Source organism: Aquarana catesbeiana, linkage group LG11, assembly GCF_042186555.1.
Source record: "Aquarana catesbeiana isolate 2022-GZ linkage group LG11, ASM4218655v1, whole genome shotgun sequence".
Lineage (NCBI taxonomy): Eukaryota > Metazoa > Chordata > Amphibia > Anura > Ranidae > Aquarana > Aquarana catesbeiana.
The window spans coordinates 282,049,259-282,072,807 of record NC_133334.1 but is presented as its reverse complement, the minus strand read 5'-3'; the positions used below and the strand labels follow the sequence as shown (position 1 = coordinate 282,072,807).

Sequence of the window (23,549 nt, the reverse complement as noted above, 5' to 3'; positions counted from 1 at the left end):
AGTAGAGCAGTGGACGGTGTCAGTAGAGCAGTGGACGGTGTCAGTAGGGCAGTAGACAGTGTCAGTAGAGCAGTGGACGGTGTCAGTAGAGCAGTGGACGGTGTCAGTAGGGCAGTGGACGGTGTCAGTAGAGCAGTGGACGGTGTCAGTAGAGCAGAGGACGGTGTCAGTAGAGCAGTGGACGGTGTCAGTAGAGCAGAGGACGGTGTCAGTAGAGCAGAGGACGGTGTCAGTAGAGCAGTGGACGATGTCAGTAGAGCAGTGGACCGTGTCAGTAGAGCAGTGGATGGTGTCAGTAGGGCAGTGGACGGTGTCAGTAGAGCAGTGGACGGTCAGTAGGGCAGGGGATGGTGTCAGTAGAGCAGAGGACGGTGTCAGTAGAGCAGTGGATGGTGTCAGTAGAGCAGTGGACGGTGTCAGTAGAGCAGTGGATGGTGTCAGTAGAGCAGTGGATGGTGTCAGTAGGGCAGTGGACGGTCAGTAGGGCAGGGGATGGTGTCAGTAGAGCAGAGGACGGTGTCAGTAGAGCAGTGGATGGTGTCAGTAGAGCAGTGGACGGTGTCAGTAGAGCAGAGGACGGTGTCAGTAGAGCAGAGGACGGTGTCAGTAGAGCAGAGGACGGTGTCAGTAGAGCAGTGGATGATGTCAGTAGAGCAGTGGACGGTGTCAGTAGAGCAGAGGACGGTGTCAGTAGGGCAGTGGATGATGTCAGTAGAGCAGTGGATGGTGTCAGTAGAGCAGAGGACGGTGTCAGTAGGGCAGTGGATGATGTCAGTAGAGCAGTGGACGGTGTCAGTAGAGCAGTGGACGGTGTCAGTAGAGCAGTGGATGGTGTCAGTAGAGCAGTGGACGGTGTCAGTAGAGCAGAGGACGGTGTCAGTAGAGCAGAGGACGGTGTCAGTAGAGCAGAGGACGGTGTCAGTAGAGCAGTGGATGATGTCAGTAGAGCAGTGGACGGTGTCAGTAGAGCAGAGGACGGTGTCAGTAGAGCAGTGGATGGTGTCAGTAGAGCAGAGGACGGTGTCAGTAGGGCAGTGGATGATGTCAGTAGAGCAGTGGACCGTGTCAGTAGAGCAGAGATTGGTGTCAGTAGTTTTTTATTTTTATTATTTTTTACAATTTCATTTTTTTTTCTTACAATATTATTTTTATTATTTGTTCACAATTTTTTTTAGGAGCCCCCTTGGGGGGCTTTGGTGAAATATCAAAGGTCTAAACAGACCCCTTATGTCTCACTTTTGAGACAGAGGAAGGAACAGAGGACAGATCTTTACCAGTCCCTTTTTCTGCAGCCTCAGCTGCACTGGATAGTGAAGGAGTGGGGAGTGCTCTGTGCTGAGCGGCATAGTTTACTATGCTTCAGTTAATAATGAACACAGAAGCGATCAGTACAGATCACTCACTGTGTTCACTCAGAAAAGGAAGGGCCCGGGAAATAAAATATTTACCGGCCCCTTCCCCTGCTCTCAATCCTGAAACAACCCCCCGCAGCAGCAGGGGTTAGAGGAGGGAACCTACAACACTGCAGGGAGAAGACAGGGGGAGCCAGCAAGCAGGCAGAATCCGCACCACAAGGGGTGATCAGGGTGTGCCTAGGCACACCCTACACACCCTGTGTGCACACCTATAGGGTTTCTATTTTCAATGCTATTCAAAACTAAGAGGAACGTTTTGGCTTGACATACTCTTTAAAGTAAGAAAGTTGGGTGGGAAACCTTGTGCAGGTAGAAAATGGCGGCACAATTCCCAATATTTGAAAAGCATTAGGTATCCCCGAAATTCCCACATGGGGAGACAGGAGACAGTAATACAGGGGATTTTTAAAATTTGCCACAACCAATAGTAGACAAGGTAAAAATATGTTCAAAAACAATATTTATTAATATATAGAAAATGTGTAAAAAGACATTCTAAAAGCATGTGTACAATGCTGCCAAATTTGCCATACAGTCAACAGAACGGTGGTGGGATTGACACATTTTGTCCAAATTGGGCTTCTTCAGGATCGACTTGAAGTTCACATAATATGTTAACCCAAAATTGCGGACCTGTTTGCTTTAGGCTTCATTTATAACCTTCTTTTTTGTGGTGGCCTCTTTTCTTTTTCCCTTCTGTACGTCACTGATACAGCTTATGACCCATGTTGCTGACTGGTGAGATTCCATCCAAGGCTTTGACCACGATCCTCTCTCATCATTCTGCCCTGGTCTAGTGGCCCTTGATGCAGGCTCCTTTTTTTAGCCTAATATGATTACCATCAAACAAACTCTTTTTGATATCATTGTTGGTGTATAATGATGGTGAATCAGCCTTTGTATCCTTCTCTTGCTATGTCCGCAATTTTGGGTTAACATATTATGTGAACTTCAAGTGGATCCTGAAGAAGCCCAACTTTGGCGAAATGTGTGGATCTCACCACCGTCCTCCTGGGTTCTGTTGACTGTATGGCAAATTTGGCAGCATTGTACACATGCTTTTAGAATGTCTTTTTTTACACTCTTTCTATGGATTAATAAATATTGTTTTTAAACATATTTTTACCTTGTCTACTATTGGTTGTGGCACATTTTAAAAATCCCCTAGATTCCCGTGTCTCCCCATGTGGGAAATTCGGGGATACCCTATGCTTTTCAAATACTCTTTAAAGCCCAATGAAAAACACAAATAGATATGCAGAAGGATATTGTACTAACAGTCTTGATTCATATAGACTTACCTCCATTTCCTGTTATAGAAGCTCTGCAGGGTGTTCAAAGAAGACTTTCCAGCCCAACAGGCACCAAAGGGACCCTCAGCAATCAGCACTAAGTAACAGACCTTGGTCAGAAACACCTCTGTCTTTATTTCCCCATGCCAAAGCAGTGTGAAGTCAAATGATGAGGGGTGTGGCTGTTACTGAGCTCTAAGTATAAGCAGAAAAGTCAGAGCTACTACCCATACACCACATAGATAGCAGAGCTCCCAGGTGCTCGATCCACTGTCGCTGGCTGAGTAGAGTAATGTAGAAAAAATGATCCGCACACCGGTTGTTTCTCTTAAAATGTCTTCATTTTATTGAATAGCCACAGTGAACAAACGCAGATTAAGTCAGTTGACGTGTTTCAGCCTATAAGGCCTTAGTCATAACAGTTATGACTGAGGCCTTATAGGCTGAAACGCGTCAACTGACTTAATCTGCACTTGTTCACTGTGGCTATTCAATAAAATGAAGAAATTTTAAGAGCAACAACCGGAGAGCGGATCATTTTTTCTATGTTACTGAGCTCTGCCAGCATAGAGCACTGCAAGGTGAGGGCAGAAAGCAGCATTTTCACTGAGAGAAAAGGGTGTTTCAGGACATTTCCAGACATAAATCAGTCAAAAAACATAACCTGCACAGGGCTATAGATGAAAAAAAAGGTGTAAGACTTCAATTGGGCATTTAAGTGTCTGCCCCCTGCCATGGGAGATTGGTGGGCATAATCAAATGGTCAAAGCTTTTTACATGTGTTTTTAATTAGTGTCTTATGTAATGGTTTACAGGCAGGAGAAGCTGCATTTGGACAGTTTACGTGTCATGAGGGTTGTGCAGGAAATGCCGGCGCGTCAACGCCGAAGAATTCGCCAAGAGGAGCGACCAGAGACCAGCATGAGAAAGCTAAAGTAAGTGAAGGGTTAACAGAGCCAGCAGTTGATGGCACGCCAAACAAATGATATGATTATTACATCACTTTGTAGGCAGGTGCAGTTAGCTACTTTGCCACTAGGTGGCTCTATTCCAGGATAGTGTTCTGGTACAGCAGGTAGTGACACCAGGTGTTAGGCTCCTTTTAGGTAGAGCCCTCCCGCGGTGAAATCAGGGGTGGATCAGCACCCATATATAAGTCAGGTAAGGAGGAGCACAGACACACTTGGGGCATGGGAGCTCAACACCCCACACCTGTGAGAATGTGGTCAGCACATGTAGGACCTGGACAGGGCAGGAAGCCCCGGAGGAGTGGACCCGTACATAGGTGGAGCTAGCTGTAGTCATACTGTCCCTTATGGAGGTGGGGGCTAGGGAGGATTGCAAAGGGTCTTTTAGGCCAGGCTGGAGATCCCTGTGTGAGGCTCCTTTCCTGGAAGGGTCCCTGGGAGAGATGTACCCAGCAAGGAGGTGACTACAGAGAGCTCAGTCCTGTGAGTACTAATGACCCCAGATGGAAGGAGAGACTCAAAGGGAGATGGCTGTTTGAAGTGCTGCACATGCTTTCACCTGTGACTTCTGCGGACCGTCCACTAAATGTGATTCTGTAATGTGAAGTGACTGAAATGTATGTCTTATGAAGTGATTGTAATGTCATTTCCTGAATACCACCAGTAAACTACTTCTTGTGTGGACATTCCTGCCTTGGTGATATAAAGGTCTATGGCCAGGAATGTTGTGCAGAGGCCTCTGGCAAGGAGCAGGGCACAAGATGGCAGAGGGTTCAGCCTCCATTGGAGGGACAGTGTTCTATCAGGGCTGGAGGGGGGTAGGGACGTGTGCTTTGGCACCAAAACCAGCCAACCATAAAGCCCCTTTTACAACCAAGACCCAGCGAGGCCCCTCACTTGAGGTGACAGCACTTAACCACTTCATTACTGCACTATAGCCGAAAGACGGCTCCCACGTGGCTCCCTTGTTCTGGGAGGGCGTCCATGGACATCCTCCCAGAAATACCTGCTGCCTCCCCCTCTCGCATGCCCCCCGGGGTGTGCATTGGGCGCGCTCTGTATCCTTAGGACACAGCTGATCACAGATCACAGTAAAGGGCCAATCACAGCAGCCTTTTATCATGTGATCAGCTTTGTCCAATCACAGTTGATCACATGTAAACAGACTTCCCAGTTATTGGCAGTCCTTTCCTAACCAGAAAGGCTGTCAGCATACTGTTTACACTGATAATCAGTGTCCTAATTATTTGTGCAGCCCCATCAGTGGCAATCAGTTCCCATCAGTGCTGCCTCATTAAGGCAACCTCATCAGTGCATCAGTGCAGCTTCATCTGTGCAGCCTATCAGTGCCCATCAGTGCAGCCTCATCTGTGCCCCTCAGTGCAGCTTCAACCGTGCAGCCTATCAATGCCCATCAGTGCAGCCTATCAGTGCCCATCAGTGCAGCCTCATCTGTGCAGCCTATCAGTACAGCCTCATCAGTGCAGCCTATCCATGCCCATCAGTGCAGCCTATCAGTGCAGCTTCAACCATGCAGCTTATCAATGTCCATCAGCGCAGCCTATCAGTGCAGCCTCATCAGTGCAGCCTATCAGTGCCCATCAATGCAGCCCCATCAGTGCAGCCTATCAGTGCCCATCAGTGCAACCTCATCAGTGCCCCTCAGTGCAGCTTCAACAATGCAGCCTATCAGTAAAGCCTATCAGTGCCCCTCAGTGCAGCTTTATCAGTGCAGCAAATCAGTGCCCATCAGTGCAGCCTCATCAGTGCCCATCAGTGCATGCCTCGTCGGTGCTCATCAGTACAGCCTCATCAGTGCTGTCTATCAGTGCCCATCAGTGCAGCCTCATCAATGCCCATCTGTGCTGCCTATCAGTGCCCATTAGTGCAGCCTCATCAATGCCCATCAGTGCTGCCTATCAGTGCCCATCAGTGCAGCCTCATCAATGCCCATCAGTACAGCCTCATCAGTGCTGCCTATCAGTGCAACCTGATCAGTGCCCCTCAGTGCAGCTTCATCAGTGCAGCATATCAGTGCCCATCAGTGCAGCCTCATCAGTGCCCAACAGTGAAGCCTCATCAATGCCCATCAGTGCAGCCTCATCAGTGCTGCCTATCAGTGCCCATCATTTCATATTTTTGATCTTTTTTAGTTTATTTAGCAAAAAATAAAAACCCAGCGGTGATTAAATACCACCAAAAGAAAGCTCTGTCTCAAAATAATAATACAAATGTCCTATGTGTACAGTGTTGTATGACCGCGCAATTGTCATTCAAAGTGCAACAGCGCTGAAAGCTGAGAATTGTCCTGGACGCTCACTACATCGGGGAGATTGCACGAAGAAGGAGGAGAGCTCACCTGCTGCAATAAAATGAGGGCTTGGGTGAGCGGATGGTGAGCCCATCCCAAAAAGGGATCTTTCACAGAAACATCAGTCGGGTTCCCTCTTAAAAAATGGACGATCCCTTTAATCCAGCAAGAAAAGAAATCCGTCCCCATATTATTCCCCTCTGGATAATGTGACAAACATTCCGTTTTTCTTATTACAAAAATAAACAGCGTCCTTCATTTACATTATTATTCTTTTGTAGCCAGAAGGTAAAATTTGTCACAAAATCCTTCTACATCAGCCGTTCCTTAATTACAGCGCCATTCGTAGTTCTGCTTTCTTCCATGACGGATTAAACTTTGTTCCTTAAACTTGCGTTTCCCCCGAGAGATTCCATCATTCATCCGGGTGAAACGCCGAGTAATAATTACACTCCAGTTTTCTCCTTCTATTCCTCCCAGATAAAAGGAAAATAACCTGAAACGTTTTCTTTGCTGCGGTGGAATGTGTTCTGTACATGGGGTATTGTAGTATCCTTGTGCCTGAACAAAGATGGTGCTGCTCTTCTGGAGAGAATACACTGATCAGCAGCTCATGCACTAATGGAAGCAACATTTTCCAGCAATCCGGTTCAAGAGAAAACAATCATTCGATCGGGATCGGCTATAGATGGATCGAAGTTCTGCCGGTCCCCACTGAACCAGACACATTTGGATCCATCTGTGGCCAGCTTTAAGCGAATCATTCCACTATATTTGTTATGTTCGAATAATTCGTTTTCAGAATTCGTTTTCTATATTCGGATTCGTTTCATGTATTCGTCATTTTTAAATCGAATCGAAATTTGAAAATATATTCATTAATTTTCCAATTGATTCGTATTTTGAAATTCAAATTTCGAAAGACATCTATAAATAATTGTTCTATTTTATTCTATTCTATTCCTTTTCTATTCTTTTATTTTATGTTCTTCTCTATTTTGTTTTAATCTATTCCATTTTTTTAAATTTTATTATTCTATTCCTTTATTTTCCTTTACATCCTATTCTATTCTGTTTTATTCTATTCTATTCTATAAATAGGGCTATCCTAAGGGCCGGCCATACATGGGTCGAATTCCAAAAGAATTTTATTTAGAAAATCTTATCTAAGAATATCCGTTCGAATTTTGCCCCTTTGGTGGGCCACAGCAATGGCCTGATTTTCATGCGACCATTGAATTTGAGCGATCGGGCATGTTGGAAATAGTTTGAAAAGCGAACATATTTCTAATCAATGATGGGAGAATTGTGTGAGAAATATAATCGAAAAAGAAATGCGCATGAGCGCAAGAAAAGAAAATTGCCAGAAAGAAAAGAAGTTTTCTGGCCACGAAAATTCTTTACATTGCTGCATTCGTCTTTCCCTCGATCCTGACTAGTCTCCCAGTTCCTGCCGCTGAAAAACATCCCCACAGCATGATGCTGCCACCACCATGCTTCACAGTAGGGATGGTATTGGTCAGGTGATGAGCAGAGTCTGGTTTCCTCCAGACATGACTCTTGCCATTCAGGCCAAAGAGTTCAATCTTTGTATCATCAGACCAGAGAATTTTGTTTCTCATGGTCTGAGGGTCCTTCAGGTGCCTTTTGGCAAACTCCAGGTGGGCTGTCATGTGCCTTTTACTGAGGAGTGTCTTCCGTCTGGTCACTCTACCATACAGCCCTGATTGGTGGAGTGCTGCAGAGATGGTTGTTCTTCTGGAAGGTTCTCCTCTCTCCACAGAGAAATGCTGGAGCTCTGTCAGAGCCTGTGATACTTATGTACATGGGGAGGAGCCTGTGATACTTATGTACATGGGAGGAGCCTGTGATACTTATGTACATGGGAGGAGTCTGTGATACTTATGTACATGGGAGGAGCCTGTGATACTTATGTACATGGGAGGAGTCTGTGATACTTATGTACATGGGAGGAGCCTGTGATACTTATGTACATGGGGAGGAGCCTGTGATACTTATGTACATGGGAGGAGCCTGTGATACTTATGTACATGGGGAGGAGCCTGTGATACTTATGTACATGGGAGGAGCCTGTGATACTTATGTACATGGGGAGGAGTCTGTGATACTTATGTACATGGGAGGAGTCTGTGATACTTATGTACATGGGAGGAGTCTGTGATACTTATGTACATGGGAGGAGCCTGTGATACTTGTGAACATGGGAGGAGTCTGTGATACTTATGTACATGGGAGGAGCCTGTGATACTTATGTACATGGGAGGAGCCTGTGATACTTATGTACATGGGAGGAGTCTGTGATACTTATGTACATGGGAGGAGCCTGTGATACTTGTATACATGGGAGGAGCCTGTGATACTTGTATACATGGGAGGAGCCTGTGATACTTATGTACATGGGAGGAGCCTGTGATACTTATGTACATGGGAGGAGCCTGTGATACTTATGTACATGGGAGGAGCCTGTGATACTTATGTACATGGGAGGAGCCTGTGATACTTATGTACATGGGAGGAGCCTGTGATACTTATGTACATGGGAGGAGTCTGTGATACTTATGTACATGGGAGGAGCCTGTGATACTTATGTACATGGGAGGAGCCTGTGATACTTATGTACATGGGAGGAGCCTGTGATACTTATGTACATGGGAGGAGTCTGTGATACTTATGTACATGGGAGGAGCCTGTGATACTTGTATACATGGGAGGAGCCTGTGATACTTATGTACATGGGAGGAGCCTGTGATACTTATGTACATGGGAGGAGCCTGTGATACTTGTGTACATGGGAGGAGTCTGTGATACTTATGTACATGGGAGGAGTCTGTGATACTTATGTACATGGGAGGAGCCTGTGATACTTGTGTACATGGGAGGAGTCTGTGATACTTGTGTACATGGGAGGAGTCTGTGATACTTATGTACATGGGAGGAGTCTGTGATACTTGTGTACATGGGAGGAGCCTGTGATACTTGTGTACATGGGAGGAGCCTGTGATACTTGTGTACATGGGAGGAGTCTGTGATACTTGTGTACATGGGAGGAGCCTGTGATACTTGTGTACATGGGAGGAGCCTGTGATACTTATGTACATGGGAGGAGTCTGTGATACTTGTGTACATGGGAGGAGCCTGTGATACTTGTGTACATGGGAGGAGTCTGTGATACTTATGTACATGGGAGGAGTCTGTGATACTTGTGTACATGGGAGGAGTCTGTGATACTTGTGTACATGGGAGGAGCCTGTGATACTTATGTACATGGGAGGAGTCTGTGATACTTATGTACATGGGAGGAGCCTGTGATACTTATGTACATGGGAGGAGCCTGTGATACTTATGTACATGGGAGGAGTCTGTGATACTTATGTACATGGGAGGAGTCTGTGATACTTATGTACATGGGAGGAGCCTGTGATACTTATGTACATGGGAGGAGCCTGTGATACTTATGTACATGGGAGGAGTCTGTGATACTTATGTACATGGGAATATTTCATTTTTTATTTTTAATAAATTTGCAAAGATTTCAAACAAACATCTCTTTTGCGTTGTCATTATGGGGGATTGTTTGTAGAATTTTGAGGAAAATAATGAATTGAATCCATTATTTGTGATACTTGTGTACATGGGAGGAGCCTGTGATACTTGTGTACATGGGAGGAGTCTGTGATACTTGTGTACATGGGAGGAGTCTGTGATACTTGTGTACATGGGAGGAGTCTGTGATACTTATGTACATGGGAGGAGTCTGTGATACTTGTGTACATGGGAGGAGCCTGTGATACTTGTGTACATGGGAGGAGTCTGTGATACTTATGTACATGGGAGGAGTCTGTGATACTTGTGTACATGGGAGGAGCCTGTGATACTTATGTACATGGGAGGAGTCTGTGATACTTATGTACATGGGAGGAGCCTGTGATACTTATGTACATGGGAGGAGCCTGTGATACTTATGTACATGGGAGGAGTCTGTGATACTTATGTACATGGGAGGAGTCTGTGATACTTATGTACATGGGAGGAGCCTGTGATACTTATGTACATGGGAGGAGCCTGTGATACTTATGTACATGGGAGGAGTCTGTGATACTTATGTACATGGGAGGAGCCTGTGATACTTATGTACATGGGAGGAGCCTGTGATACTTATGTACATGGGAGGAGTCTGTGATACTTATGTACATGGGAATATTTCATTTTTTATTTTTAATAAATTTGCAAAGATTTCAAACAAACATCTCTTTTGCGTTGTCATTATGGGGGATTGTTTGTAGAATTTTGAGGAAAATAATGAATTGAATCCATTTTGGAATAAGTCTGTAACATAACAAAATGTGGAAAAAATGAAGAGCTGTGAATACTTTCCGGATAAGAGAGGGGGTGAGAGAAAGAGGTGTTGAGGGTGAAGAGAGGGGCAAGAGAGAGGAGGTTCAGGAGAGGGGGGGGGGTGAGGTGAGAAAGAGAGAGGGGGGGTTGAGGGGGGGTAAGAGAGGGGGGTGATAGAGAGGAGGCTGCGTGTGGGGGAGGGCAGACATAGCAGGGATAGGATGGGGGGTGTGGCAGATTCAGCCTCCCCCATCCTGTTTATACATCACTCTGTACTGGGCACTGCCAATTGGATTGGCACATCGGCACAGTACAGTGCTCCCGCTCTCAGCTCACAGGCACCCCCACCGGCAAGGGCGGTAAGTAGATGACGCAGCGGATCCAATACTGCTGGTAAAATATAATTGATTACTTGCGATGTGTAAGTGCATGACAGGGCAAAGCCACATTGGGCCCCCCCTTCCATCGGGGCAACGTGCCCTGCACACCTCTGTACATTGGATGACACACTGGCGCCCTGGGTGATTAGGGTGTGCCAAGGCACATCTGACACCCCCCTGCGCATGCCTATGACAGTAGGTTAACAACGCATAGATTCTTGCACAGTTATCTTGACGCATTTCGCAAGTCACCGCTTGCTTCATCAGGAGATGAGAGAACCCATAAATGTCTACAAGGAAGAGACCGGGTCGTTAAGATAAAAAAAAAAAGAAGAAAAGAGAAGGCACCACACACCGTATACTTACAAGTCCACTAATGTAACACAAACAGCTCTCTCCTTCCTCATTGGCACAGAGACAGCACCGGGCGCCATTGGCTCCTGCTGCTTTCAGTCTTAGCCAGTGGGGAGAGAGCGGGGGGAGGGGGCGGCAGCAAGCACACACAAGTGCCCCATAGCAAGCAGCTTGCTATGGGGGAACTCGGCGGGGGGGGGGGGGGGAGGTGGGAGCGCCAGTGGGGGACCCCAGAAAAGAAGGATTGAGACTGCTCTGTGCAAAACCATTACAAAGCAGGTAAGTATAACATGTTTCTTATTAAAAAAAACTAAAATGTAAGCCTTTACAATCACTTTAACTTTCATACTTTCAATAGCTGTAGCTGCTGACTAAATTGATGGCTTCGAGGGATGGACAGTTGTTTTACTCCCCCATGACATATCTGGCCACCACAATGCTGTGTGTGGCAAGCTCGGTAATCCGCTAACAAGGTTATGTGAACATTTCAATTCATTGTCATTCAAAGTGGTCTGATATAACCGTTGACGTTATCTGAGAGCTCCATCAAGAAAAATCTAATTGTGTCGGTCAGATTATCAGTTTTTCCACCGTTTGGTGATACCTCCCTCTGGGACGATAATCTAATTTTATTACAAGGGCAAACAATGCTCGGTTTCCTTTTTTTTTTTTTGTTTAAGGTCTTCTGGCTGTGTGAGGAGGAACACAATGATATGTTCTTGGGTGTCAATATAAATCCGAAGCTGGTGGGCGGACAATAAGCCAATCATACTTGCTTGATGACTTGCTGAAGTCCAAACTGAGCATCAGAACGGGGAAGAAAGGCGATGTAAGTGACATTGAATGTGGTATGGTTGTTGGTGTCAGGCGGGCTGGTCTGAGTATCTACTGGCATCGGAACGTCTCTTAGGCAATGCTCCCTCACCAGAACCGAACCTTCCTGCTGTACCTATCAGCTCCTCAGGATCTCTCCTAGTTTCTGCAGATCTTCACATGGACACCTCAGGTTTCTGAGTGAGGGTCGGAGAGGTCGAGTGACAGTGGAGGCATCAAAGGGACAGCCAAAGGGCCGGGGATGGCCCTGGGACCGCAATTTCAGGTCTAACTTAGAGTGAGGCACAAACTGAGGTCTCCCCGGATCTCCCAGAAGGGAGGTATGGGGAAAAAGGGGAAAAGGCAACACATACAGTCATATGTAACAACAAAGGTAGTAAAATCATCAATATTTATTATTCATCGTTAAAATAGAGGTATCTAAAAACATGTAGTGAATGCTACCAGATCTATTGTACAGCCAGCATAACACTTGAGAATGTACAAAGGATGGTGGAATAGACGCGTTTCGCCCAAGATGGGCTTCTTCAGGATCCACTTTGTGTTTACAGTTTTAACACCAGTTTTCAAACCAATCAATATATTCTTATTGGGATTTTGTTTACCAAAAACATGTATCAGAATACATATTGACCTAAATTGGTGAAGAAATTTCACATTTTTTTTTTTTATTTATTGGATGTTTTATAGCCGAAAGTAAAAAAAATATTGTTTTTTTTTCAAAAATGTCGGTATTTGTTTTTTTTAGTGCAAAAAATAAATACCGCAGAGGTGATCAAATACTACCAAAAGAAAGCTCTATTTGGGGGAGAAAAAAAGGACATCAATTTTATTTAGGAGTGCACCGCTCCAAAGTGATCACCTCTCCTAAGAACAGCTGTCTCCGCAGTCAGGCAGGGTGCTGGCACTGTTTGCAACAGAGATAATGGAAGAAATAGAACGCTGGATAGCCGCACTCCAAAAAAGTTCACCTTTATTAAAAAATTGATATCAAAGCATAACAGGGCAATACAGACTAACTCCACCGCACTGATGCGTTTCACACCAGATATGGTGCTTAATCGTAGCTAATCAAGCTATGATTAAGCACCATATCTGGTGTAAAACGCGTCAGTAGCTGTGCAGTTAGTCTGTATTGCCCTGTGATGCTTTTATATCCATATTTTAATAAAGGTGAACTTTTTTGGACTGCGGCTATCCAGCGTTCTATTTCTTCCATCAATTTTATTTAGGTACAATGTCACACGACCACGCAATTGTCAGTTAAAGTAACGCAGTGCCGTATCACAGAAGATGGTAAATCTTCCAGAGCTGAAGTGGTTAGATGCACGTATGTGTACAGCTATAACATCCTGTGTATTCTCATGACAGGTTCTCTTTACTTTACTCAGTTTTTCTGACTTTGATAGATTTGGCGTTTTCTTGTGAAAGCGTCTCGGACCAAGCTGACCTTTAGAGTGCGGACTTTCCACCCCAGTCCAGGACCGCAGCAGCCGGATGGTAATTGTGCGGTTCCAGAATAGCGAGCGTTACCAACCCCCCCCCCCCCCCAGCGCCGAGCTTCGTGTGTCACACCTGCATGCTGCCGGCTTCTGAGAATCGGCAGACACCCCCACTCTAATTAAATACACTTTGCCATCATGTACCATCCTCTGTTTCTAAAAACGTAATAGAATATGTCGAGCAATTATCTTCTTTTCTTTTTTTTTTTTTTTTTGCTGCAGCTCCTCTCTCTATCTCTTTCTGGTCGATCAGCGAAACCTCATTATAAATCTCCTCTGCTTCCGTTACATAGTTACATATAGTTACATATAGTTACATAGTATTACATAGTAGGTGAGGTTGAAGAAAGACACAAGTCCATCAAGTCCATCCTATGTGTGTGATTATATGTCAGTATTACATTGTATATCCCTGTATGTTGCCTTCATTCCGTCTATCTCTGGATAATTATTTTCTTCTTTTGCCTTTGGTCTAATCGCCCCCGATTTGTTTCTTTTTCATGTGGCCCTCGACTCGCACATTTCACTGATCGAGCAACCCCTGCCCCCCCCCCGATTCCTGGCATGAGAAGCAGCTGGGAGATTTGTGGTGATGAGTTTTTATATATTTATTTCCATTCTTTGGATATGGTGTGTGAGGTCTGTAGGTTTAGTAAAGGGCTCTTCCCTGAGGGGCATAGGTGTGCGCACAGGGTGTGCTGGATGTGCCTGGGCACACCCTAATCAGATTCCGCCTGCTGTCTGACCCCCCTCACCCGCAGCGCTGCCGGCTTCCCTCCTCTCATTTCGCACCGGCTGCTGCTGGGGGCACACAGGGAATGTTTCAGGACGGAGAGTGGGGGGTGGAGGCCGGTAAATATGTCATTTACCCCTTCTTTTTTCTGAATGAACACAGTGAGCAATCGGTACCAATCACTCACTGTGTTTACTATGCTTCAGTTTGTGAATGAACAGGAAGCCGCTCAGCACAGAGCACTTTCAATTCATTCACTGCGGAGGCTGCAGAGAAAGGGACGGGGGGGATCTCTGTCCTCATTCCCTTTCCCTGTCTCAAAAGTGAGACATCGGAGGTCTGTTTAGACCCCCAATATTTCACCAAACCCCCCCCCCCTCCCCCCAATGGGGCTCCTAAAAAAACAATAGTAAAAAAGTACTTTTAAAAATTGTAAAAAATAATAAAAAAATAAAAAAATTGTAAAAAATAATATTAGAAAAAAAATACTGTCTGTCTACTGCCCTTCTGACACCAATCTCTGCCCTCATTACACCATCCACTGCCCTGCTGACTGACACCATCAACTGTCCTTCTGACACCAATCTCTGCCCTCATTACACCATCCACTGCCCTGCTGACTGACACCATCAACTGTCCTTCTGACACCAATCTCTGTCCTTCTGACACCATCCATGCTTCAATACATTTTAAAATGTTTGTTAACATTTATTTATAACAGTGTGAGTATATGTACAGTATCTGACAAAAGTAAGTACACCCCTCAGTGACATTTGTGTAAATCTTTTCTTCTATCTTTTCATGTGACAACACTGAAGAAATGACACTTGTCTACAATGTAAAGTAGTGAGTGTACAGCTTGTATAACAGTGTAAATTTGCTGTCCCCTCAAAATAACTCAACACACAGCCATTAATGTCTAAACCGCTGGCAACAAAAGTCAGTACACCCCTAAGTGAAAGTGTGCACAGAGGAATGGGGGTGCTTTAATTTTTTTTAAATTTTTTTTATTTATTTATTTTACACCGTCCCTTTAAATGTTTTATTTTTGATCACTTTTATTACTGTCACAAGGAATGTAATCATCCCATGTGACAGTAATAGGCAGTGACAGGTACTCTTTATGGGGGGATCTGGGGACCCCAAATCCCTCCTTTGCACCTAAAAGTATTCAAAGCGCCAAGTTTGGCTGTTTTCAATACTGTCATTTTTTTTTTATTTGGTGCCTTTAAAGCCCCGTACACACAATCGGATTTTCCGACGGGAAATGTGTGTTGACAGACTGTTGGCGGAAAATCCTACCGCTTCTACGCTCCCATCGGACAATTGTTGTCGGATTTTTCGCTGACAAATGTTGGATGGCAGGCTTTAAAGTTTTCAGTGGACAAATGTCTGTTGTCGGATTTTCGTATCGTGTGTACAGACAAAAGTCTAAAGCACAAACACGTATGATCGGAATCAATGCTCACCAAACACAACATTAGCAGAAGGTGCCCAAATGGTGGCGCTAAAGAGCTGAAAAGCCTCGTAGTACATCGCTACGTTCGTATTTGTTGACCGACAATTGTGTGCCGTTTGTATGCAAGACAAGTTCCTGGCCAACGCCCTTCGGACAAAAGTCTGGCGCTTTGTCTGTGGAAAATACGATCGTGTGTACGAGGCTTAAGTCTTCAGTAAACTGGAGGTTATGTCATGACATCGCTTCCGGGTTATTAGATTAGAGACCCGATCGAAGCCGATTCCAGCATTGTAGCCAGTGGATGAGCCAGCTGGTTGCTCTGGCCTCCCGGTGGGATGGGATCGCTCGCTCATTACAAGAAAGCCGCCCCCCCCCCCCCCCGCTCTAAAATACAGCACCGGGGTGACGCCTGGAGCTTCATATCATCCCATTAAAGCCACTTGAAACTGAGGGCTACATATTTGCATTACGTCGGCGCCAAGGGGTTAAATTTTATAAATCTTACAGTTTCCCGTTCCTCCTGATTTAGTTATTTATTTCTAAAAAAAGCGGTATTTACCTTTACTTGTCTCTTTACCAGAAATTATGAGAATTCTTTAGAATGATCAGAAAATGGAAGCCGTTTCCTGATGACTCCCGAAAACCACAACCTCAGACTGGGAAAGGGTTAGCATTGGCGGCGGTTTAGTACGCATTGTTCTCTGTATGTATCATTCACCTGGAAGGGGCCCGGCTCAGGGTCACCCTGTCCTATTTCTATTTGAGGATTTGAAATAACATCCTGCGCTCCGTCTCATGAGTTGGACAAATCAAGGTTGATGGTTTCTAAGGACAAAGAGATCTCTAACCCACATCGGGGGTGTTTGGCCTTCATTTCAGTGCTTGTTCTTCACATATCCTGGGAGTTGCTTTGTGCGTTGTCTGCCTTCAACTTTAATGAATGTTACAGATAAACTCCAGATATAGAAACATCATCCAATCTAGTTATACAGTGCATCCGGAAAGTATTCACAGCTTCACTTTTTCCACATTTTGTTATGTTACAGCCTTATTCCAAAATGGATCAAATTCATTATTTTCCTCAAAATTCTACAAACAATCCCCCATAATGACAACGTGAAAGAAGTTTGTTTTGAAATGTTTGCAAATGTATTAAAAATAAAAAAATCCCATGTACATAAGTATCACAGGCTCCTCCCATGTACATAAGTATCACAGGCTCCTCCCATGTACAGAAATATCACAGGCTCCTCCCATGTACATAAGTATCACAGGCTCCTCCCATGTACAGAAATACCACAGGCTCCTCCCATGTACATAAGTATCACAGACTCCTCCCATGTACATAAGTATCACAAGCTCCTCCCATGTACAGAAATATCACAGGCTCCTCCCATGTACATAAGCATCACAGGCTCCTCCCATGTACATCAGTATCACAGGCTCCTCCCATGTACAGAAATATCACAGGCTCCTCCCATGTACATAAGCATCACAGGCTCCTCCCATGTACATCAGTATCACAGACTCCTCCCATGTACATAAATATCACAGGCTCCTCCCATGTACATAAGTCTCACAGGCTCCTCCCACGTACGTAAGTATCACAGACTCCTCCCATGTACATAAATATCACAGGCTGCTCCCATGTACATAAGTCTCACAGGCTCCTCCCATGTACATAAGTCTCACAGGCTCCTCCCATGTACATAAGCATCACAGACTCCTCCCATGTACATAAGCATCACAGACTGCTACCATGTACATAAGTATCACAGGCTCCTCCCATGTACATAAGTATCACAGGCTCCTCCCATCACAGGCTCCTCCCATGTACATAAGCATCACAGACTCCTCCCATGTACATAAGCATCACAGACTGCTACCATGTACATAAGTATCACAGGCTCCTCCCATGTACATAAGTATCACAGACTCCTCCCATGTACATAAGTATCACAGGCTCCTCCCATGTACACAAGTATCACAGACTCCTCCCATGTACATAAGTATCACAGACTCCTCACATGAACTCTGCAGCTCCTCCAGGGTCTCTGTGCTCCTCTCTGATTAATGCCCTCCTTGCCCGGTCCGTGAGTTTTGGTGTGCGGCCATCTCTTGGCAGGTTTGCTGTTGTCCCATGTTCTTTCCATTTAGTTATGATAGATTTGATGGGGCTCCTAGGGATCATCAAAGATTTGGATATTTTTTTATAACCTAACCCTGACTTGTACTTGTACATTGTCCCTTACTTGTCTGGAGAGTTCCTTGGTCTTCATGGCAGTGTTTGGTTAGTGGTGCCTCTTGCTTAGCTGTTGCCGCCTCTGGGGCCTTTCACAGAGGTGTGTCTATGTAATGACAGATCATGTGACACTTAGATTGCACACAGGTGGACATCATTTCACTAATTATGTGACTTCTGAAGGTAATTGGTTGCACCGGAGCTTTTTATGGGCTTCATAACAAAGGGGGGTGAATACATACGCACATGACAATTACCAGTTTCTTTTATTTCTGAAAAATAGTTTTATGTATATAATTTTCAAATTTTACTTCACCAACTTAGACTATTGTGTTCCAATCCGTCACATATAATTCAGATAAAAAAAAAAACATTGAACTAAAGGCTGTAATGTAACAAAATAGGTAAAAAGCCAAGGGGGGTGAATACTTTTGTAAGGCACTGTATGTGGTGTGGAAGGGGTTGGGCCTCTCTCGGTATGGGTACCTTCCCTATCATGGGAATAATGGGCTATCGGTCATCAGGCAAAAAGTTGGTAATAGTTTGTCCCTGAGCTGGTGGAATCGCGGTTGGGGGCCAGGATGGCGAGGTGGTGGCGGTACAGCCGATGCGATAGAAAACCTTCCTTCGGGAACCTTAGACATAGCAGTTAAAGCAGGTACTATCTATCTATCTATCTATCTATCTATCTATCTATCTATCTATATAGATCTATCTATATATATATAGATAGATATATAGATATCTATCTATATAATATATATATATATATATATATATATATATATATATATATATATATATATATATATATATATATATATATGGAATTTATTTTATATAAAATATTTTGTTATGGTTGTTAATAAAGGGGCCATTTATTCCAGAAGGAGCTGTGTATTTCTTTACTAGGTGGTTATTGGTTAGTAAAGAGGGGTGGGGCTAGTGGGTGGTCGCAGACGACACATCAGCCATACACCAGACATGGCAAACAGGAGAAATAAAAACTGACAGGTGGTCTAATCCCCTCGCCTTCATCCCAAACAAAAAAAAAAAAAAAAACTTTTGCCTTTAGTTATACTTTAACTGTGTGAAACGCGTTAAATGTCCATATTTTGGAGCCGTGATGTTTGTATTTTATATGTTGTGAAGATTTAAATAAACGTTATTCATCTTCTACATCGTCGGAGTGCGGCTGACCTTTCACAATATTTCATCTAGCGCCCCTCCAAAGGGCCAAAAGTGACCCCGAGAAATGGTCTCCAATTGACTTCCATTTAAATTTGAGTTTGTAGAAATATTTATTCAATTTAAACGATTGGAAGCTCATTTTGCTACATTTTCTCATCACTGATCCCGGCAGCCGCTTCCCCTTCATTATTAGACTTGTTTCCAGTTCTCTTTTATTTGCGGCAGTTTTTTCTCAGCCGTGCCCTTCTATTATTAGTACACCCCCCATGGAGCGCCACGGAATATATCATTTCACTGATGCGGAGTGACTGTTTTTTTTGTTTTTTTACAGAAGGGCTGTTGAGCGAATTTATCAGGAAAATCATCAGAAACTGGAAGATGACAGAAAATATGAAGTCCTTAAAGTATGTGAAGTTATAACAGGAAGTATATTCATTATGTTCAGTTATAACAGTTTTTTTTTTTTTTACTATGTTCAGTTCTGAAATTGTTTTTTTTTTTTTTTTATCCGCTAAATACACTATATTACCAAAAGTATTGGGACGCCTGCCTTTACATGAACTTTAATGACATCCCAGTCTTAGTCCGTAGGGTACAATATTGGGTTGGCTCCGCCCTTTGCAGCTATAACAGCTTCAACTCTTCTGGGAAGGCCGTCCACAAGGTTTAGGAGGGTGTCTATGGGAATGTTTGACCATTCTTCCAGAAGAGCATTTGTGAGGTCAGGCACTGATGTTGGACGAGAAGGCCTGGCTCACAGTCTCCACTCTTATTCATCCCAAAGGTGTTCTATCGGGTTGAGGTCAGGACTCTGTGCAGGCCAGTCAAGTTCTTCCACCCCAAACTGGCTCATCCATGTCTTTATGGACCTTGCTTTGTGCTCTGGTCCAAATTATTTGGTGGAGGGGGGATTATGGTGTGGGGGGAGGGGGGATTATGGTGTGCGGTTGTTTTTCAGGGGTTGGGTTTGGCCCCTTAGTTCCAGTGAAGGGAACTCTTAAGGCGTCAGCATACCAAGACATTTTGGACAATTCCATGCTCCCAACTTTGTGGGAACAGTTTGGGGACGGCCCCTTCCAGTTCCAACATGACTGCGCACCAGTGAACAAAGCAAGGTCCATAAAGACATGGATGAGCGAGTTTGGGGTGGAGGAACTTGACTGGGTTGAGTCCTGACCTCAACCCGATAGAACACCTTTTGGGATGAATTAGAGCAGAGACTGCGAGCCAGGCCTTCTCGTCCAACATCAGTGCCTGACCTCACAAATGCTCTTCTGGAAGAATGGTCAAACATTCCCATAGACACCCTCCTAAACCTTGTGGACGGCCTTCCCAGAAGAGTTGAAGCTGTTATAGCTGTAAAGGGCGGAGCCAACTCAATATTGAACCCTCCGGACTAAGACTGGGGGGTCATTAAAGTTCATGTGTGTGTAAAGGCAGGCGTCCCAATACTTTTGGTAATATAGGGTATTTAAATTTATCTATCTATCTATCTATCTATCTATCTATCTATCTATCTATCTATCTATCTATCTATCTATCTATCTATCTATCTATCTATCTATCTATCTATCTATCTATCTATCTATCTATCTATCTATAGATATAGATATAGATATAGATATCTCTCTCTCTCTATATATATATATATATATATAGATCTATATATCTATAGATATATAGATCTATATATATAGAGAGAGAGAGATCTATATATAAAGTTCTCTAAAGTGCTAATCAAACATTGATCAAGCATAGAAAGGCATACAAAAAGATGGCCCAAACGTCTCTGGCAGGATTAACAATAAAAATATTAACAAAGTAGTAAAATAAAAAACAAGGAAAAAGTATGACTAATGCAGTCACCACATGTAAGGAAAAGTAAACTGCATTAGATTTATGAATATATGAATTAACAGAGCTAGAAGAATATTAAACAACAAGAATATCAAAAGTGGATTCTGCTGCTGATGTTCCCCTTATTTTGGAGCACTTTATTATACTTATTCTGATAAAATTGTCACGGCTCATATTTTTTGAGCACATCATCAAGTTGTTGTTTAATATTCTTCTAGCGCTGACAATTCATATATTCATTCTTGAGGTTTTAGCACCTTTGTAATAGATGCTGCGATGTATTTATTTCTTGTTTATTCTCTTATTATTCCACTTAGCGCGAGTTCTATTCAGGAAAGATGCATTTGATTTCTGTTTGGATTTGGATACACTGTAACTATGACATATGTGCTGAAGGAACGTCGTCCTCCATGTGGATACAATTCTAAACCATCCATTTATCCGCGACCCATAAACAGTCCTCGCCGCTCTGACACAGATTAATATATAATAATACAGCGGGAGGGAAGCAATCGCATTCTCCCGCTGAGGTACACAATGATAAATAATAGAAGACACGCCCCCCCAGGCGACACATGAAACACTTTACTAAAGGACAACCTTTGTTGCTACATAATGTCAGAAATGCAAAGCGTCTTTATGTAAGATGTGTAATCGGAAAGCCGCACTTCTTTATGCTGCGATAATGCAGAGATGTGACACATCGCATTCAATCGTTATATTTGTATTTGTATTCACTTTATAACTTATTCCCATTGAATGACACCTACATCTGCTTATCCTGCCCCCCCCCCCCCCCCCCATCCCCTCCCATCCCCGGAAATGGTGATAATGACATCAATAGGTTCGTGTTTTGTCTCTAAGGGCCGGGCGATGGATTTGCGTATCGAGCGCTGCCGGGAGATTCGCTACAATTTAACACCCCGCCCCATTCCGGATTCATCGACGCGTTTGCCTTGACTGTATTTGATTGGCTGATGTTTGCCTCTTTTGTTCAATGGCATTCAGAGCTTAATATTTTTAACCCTTTCAAATTTTTGTGGGGCTTCCCCTTGATTAAGCCCTGCTTTGGGTGAGACATGTTGGGGGTGTGGCCTCGGGTGGGAGTGAGCTGTGTGCTGTCAGTGCAATAAACCTTGGCTGGAGTTGAACATCTTCGATGTGGAGCCCATTATTTGGACGGTCTCTTGTTGTCCGTGTTATGCACATGTGCGGCGACAAAGAGGGCGGGCTTTAACACTCACACAGCGCACTTTATGCGTCTACGGTCAACTTAGATTTCTGTGCTGCGCACTTCTCAGCACAGAGACCGATCTGTCACAGTCTGCACTACGGTCTGTACTAATGATCGGTTATGGGCGGGACTGGCTCTCGGTCATGTGACCACTGTGACAGCTCTTCCTGCAGGAACCTATTCACAGTCTCCAGTGGATTCTGAACACTGATGGACATTAGTCCCATTTCTTCTATCATTTTGATATGACATATTTGTGCGCTTTGATTGTTGCAAATTCTAGAGGAGACTGATGCCAAGTCTGATTCAGGTTCTTACACTGCTTGCATTAAAAAAGTTTGATATATTAATGAATACAGAGTCGCATTTATTTGTGTCTTTTATATCTGCCTGGGCTTTAGTGTTGTGGTCTATCCCTTTAATAGATGTCTTAACAGTCCACAGTTATAAAAGGCAGATTGCCCAATCATTTTTACATCACTTGTTTCTTTCCAGAATGCTTGGATGGAGAATGGAGCTCGTCTAGCAGATGAGGAACGGAAAGGTGAGATTCGGCTGAAAGACTACAAACAATTTTTACTGCACGGTGGTCCACCTCTCTGCTACCATCAGAGTCTACCCCATGTCACCTCTTTAGATGGAATAAAGCCATCAAGACTTGAGGCAGGAAAGTCTAGTCTTAGTCTGTCCCCTATAGCTCCACGATGGACATTTATAGGCCAACAGAGGGGCAGAAGGGGGCAAGTCAAGTCTCAGCTTCCCCAGCTTAGGTCAGAACTTGCACAAAAGATCTCCATGATTTTCAGGACACAACTACAAGTATTTTCAGTCACATCTCGGTACCCATGCTTTACAACATGTTGACATGAGATTTTATCATGTATTTATACATGGTGAACCTCTACAACACCCTTTCTCAACTTTTTTGTTAACATGGAGGAACCCTTGTAATAATTTTCCATGCTCAGGGTGTAGCGATCAGGGGTCAGGCTCAAACACCAGTTGCTATAGCAGTGGGAAGCTCACAAAGGGGCCAGCGCGATAGGTACATAGGCAGGTCACCCTGGTTCATCAGGAAGCAAGGCACAAGGCAGGGTTGTCCAAAGAATCCAACAAGCTGCTGCCCAGCATCCCAAGTAGCTCAGTGAGAAGATTCATTGCCAGTCACAGCAGAGGTTCCAGGCTCAAGTCCAGGTCCTGACACAGGGAAACCCTGCTAATAGTTACTATTTTAAAAGTTCACAGTATATTATTGTGAGGGTCACTTAGAAGTTGGTCATTGCTCAAGGAACCCTTAGCCACTTTTGGAGGAACGCTAGGCATTCACGCAACTTTTCTATGCATTTCATTGAATTATTCTGCTTCCTCGGGATGAGGAAGATGAATGAGACTTGTGCATTAAACATAGAAACAATTACTAC

The 23,549-nt window shown here is 44.1% G+C and overlaps 1 protein-coding gene across 1 annotated transcript in view; it reads left to right on the top strand.

The window, feature by feature from the left end:
- The window catches only part of LOC141112851 (serine/threonine-protein kinase Nek11-like), a 274,187-nt gene that overhangs the window by 178,891 nt on the left and 71,747 nt on the right, over window positions 1-23,549 (top strand). The window contains exons 10-12 of the mRNA XM_073605945.1: window positions 3,523-3,642; window positions 19,369-19,441; window positions 22,624-22,672. Coding sequence (XP_073462046.1) covers window positions 3,523-3,642; window positions 19,369-19,441; window positions 22,624-22,672 — 242 coding nt within the window. The remainder of the gene's footprint in view (window positions 1-3,522; window positions 3,643-19,368; window positions 19,442-22,623; window positions 22,673-23,549) is intronic.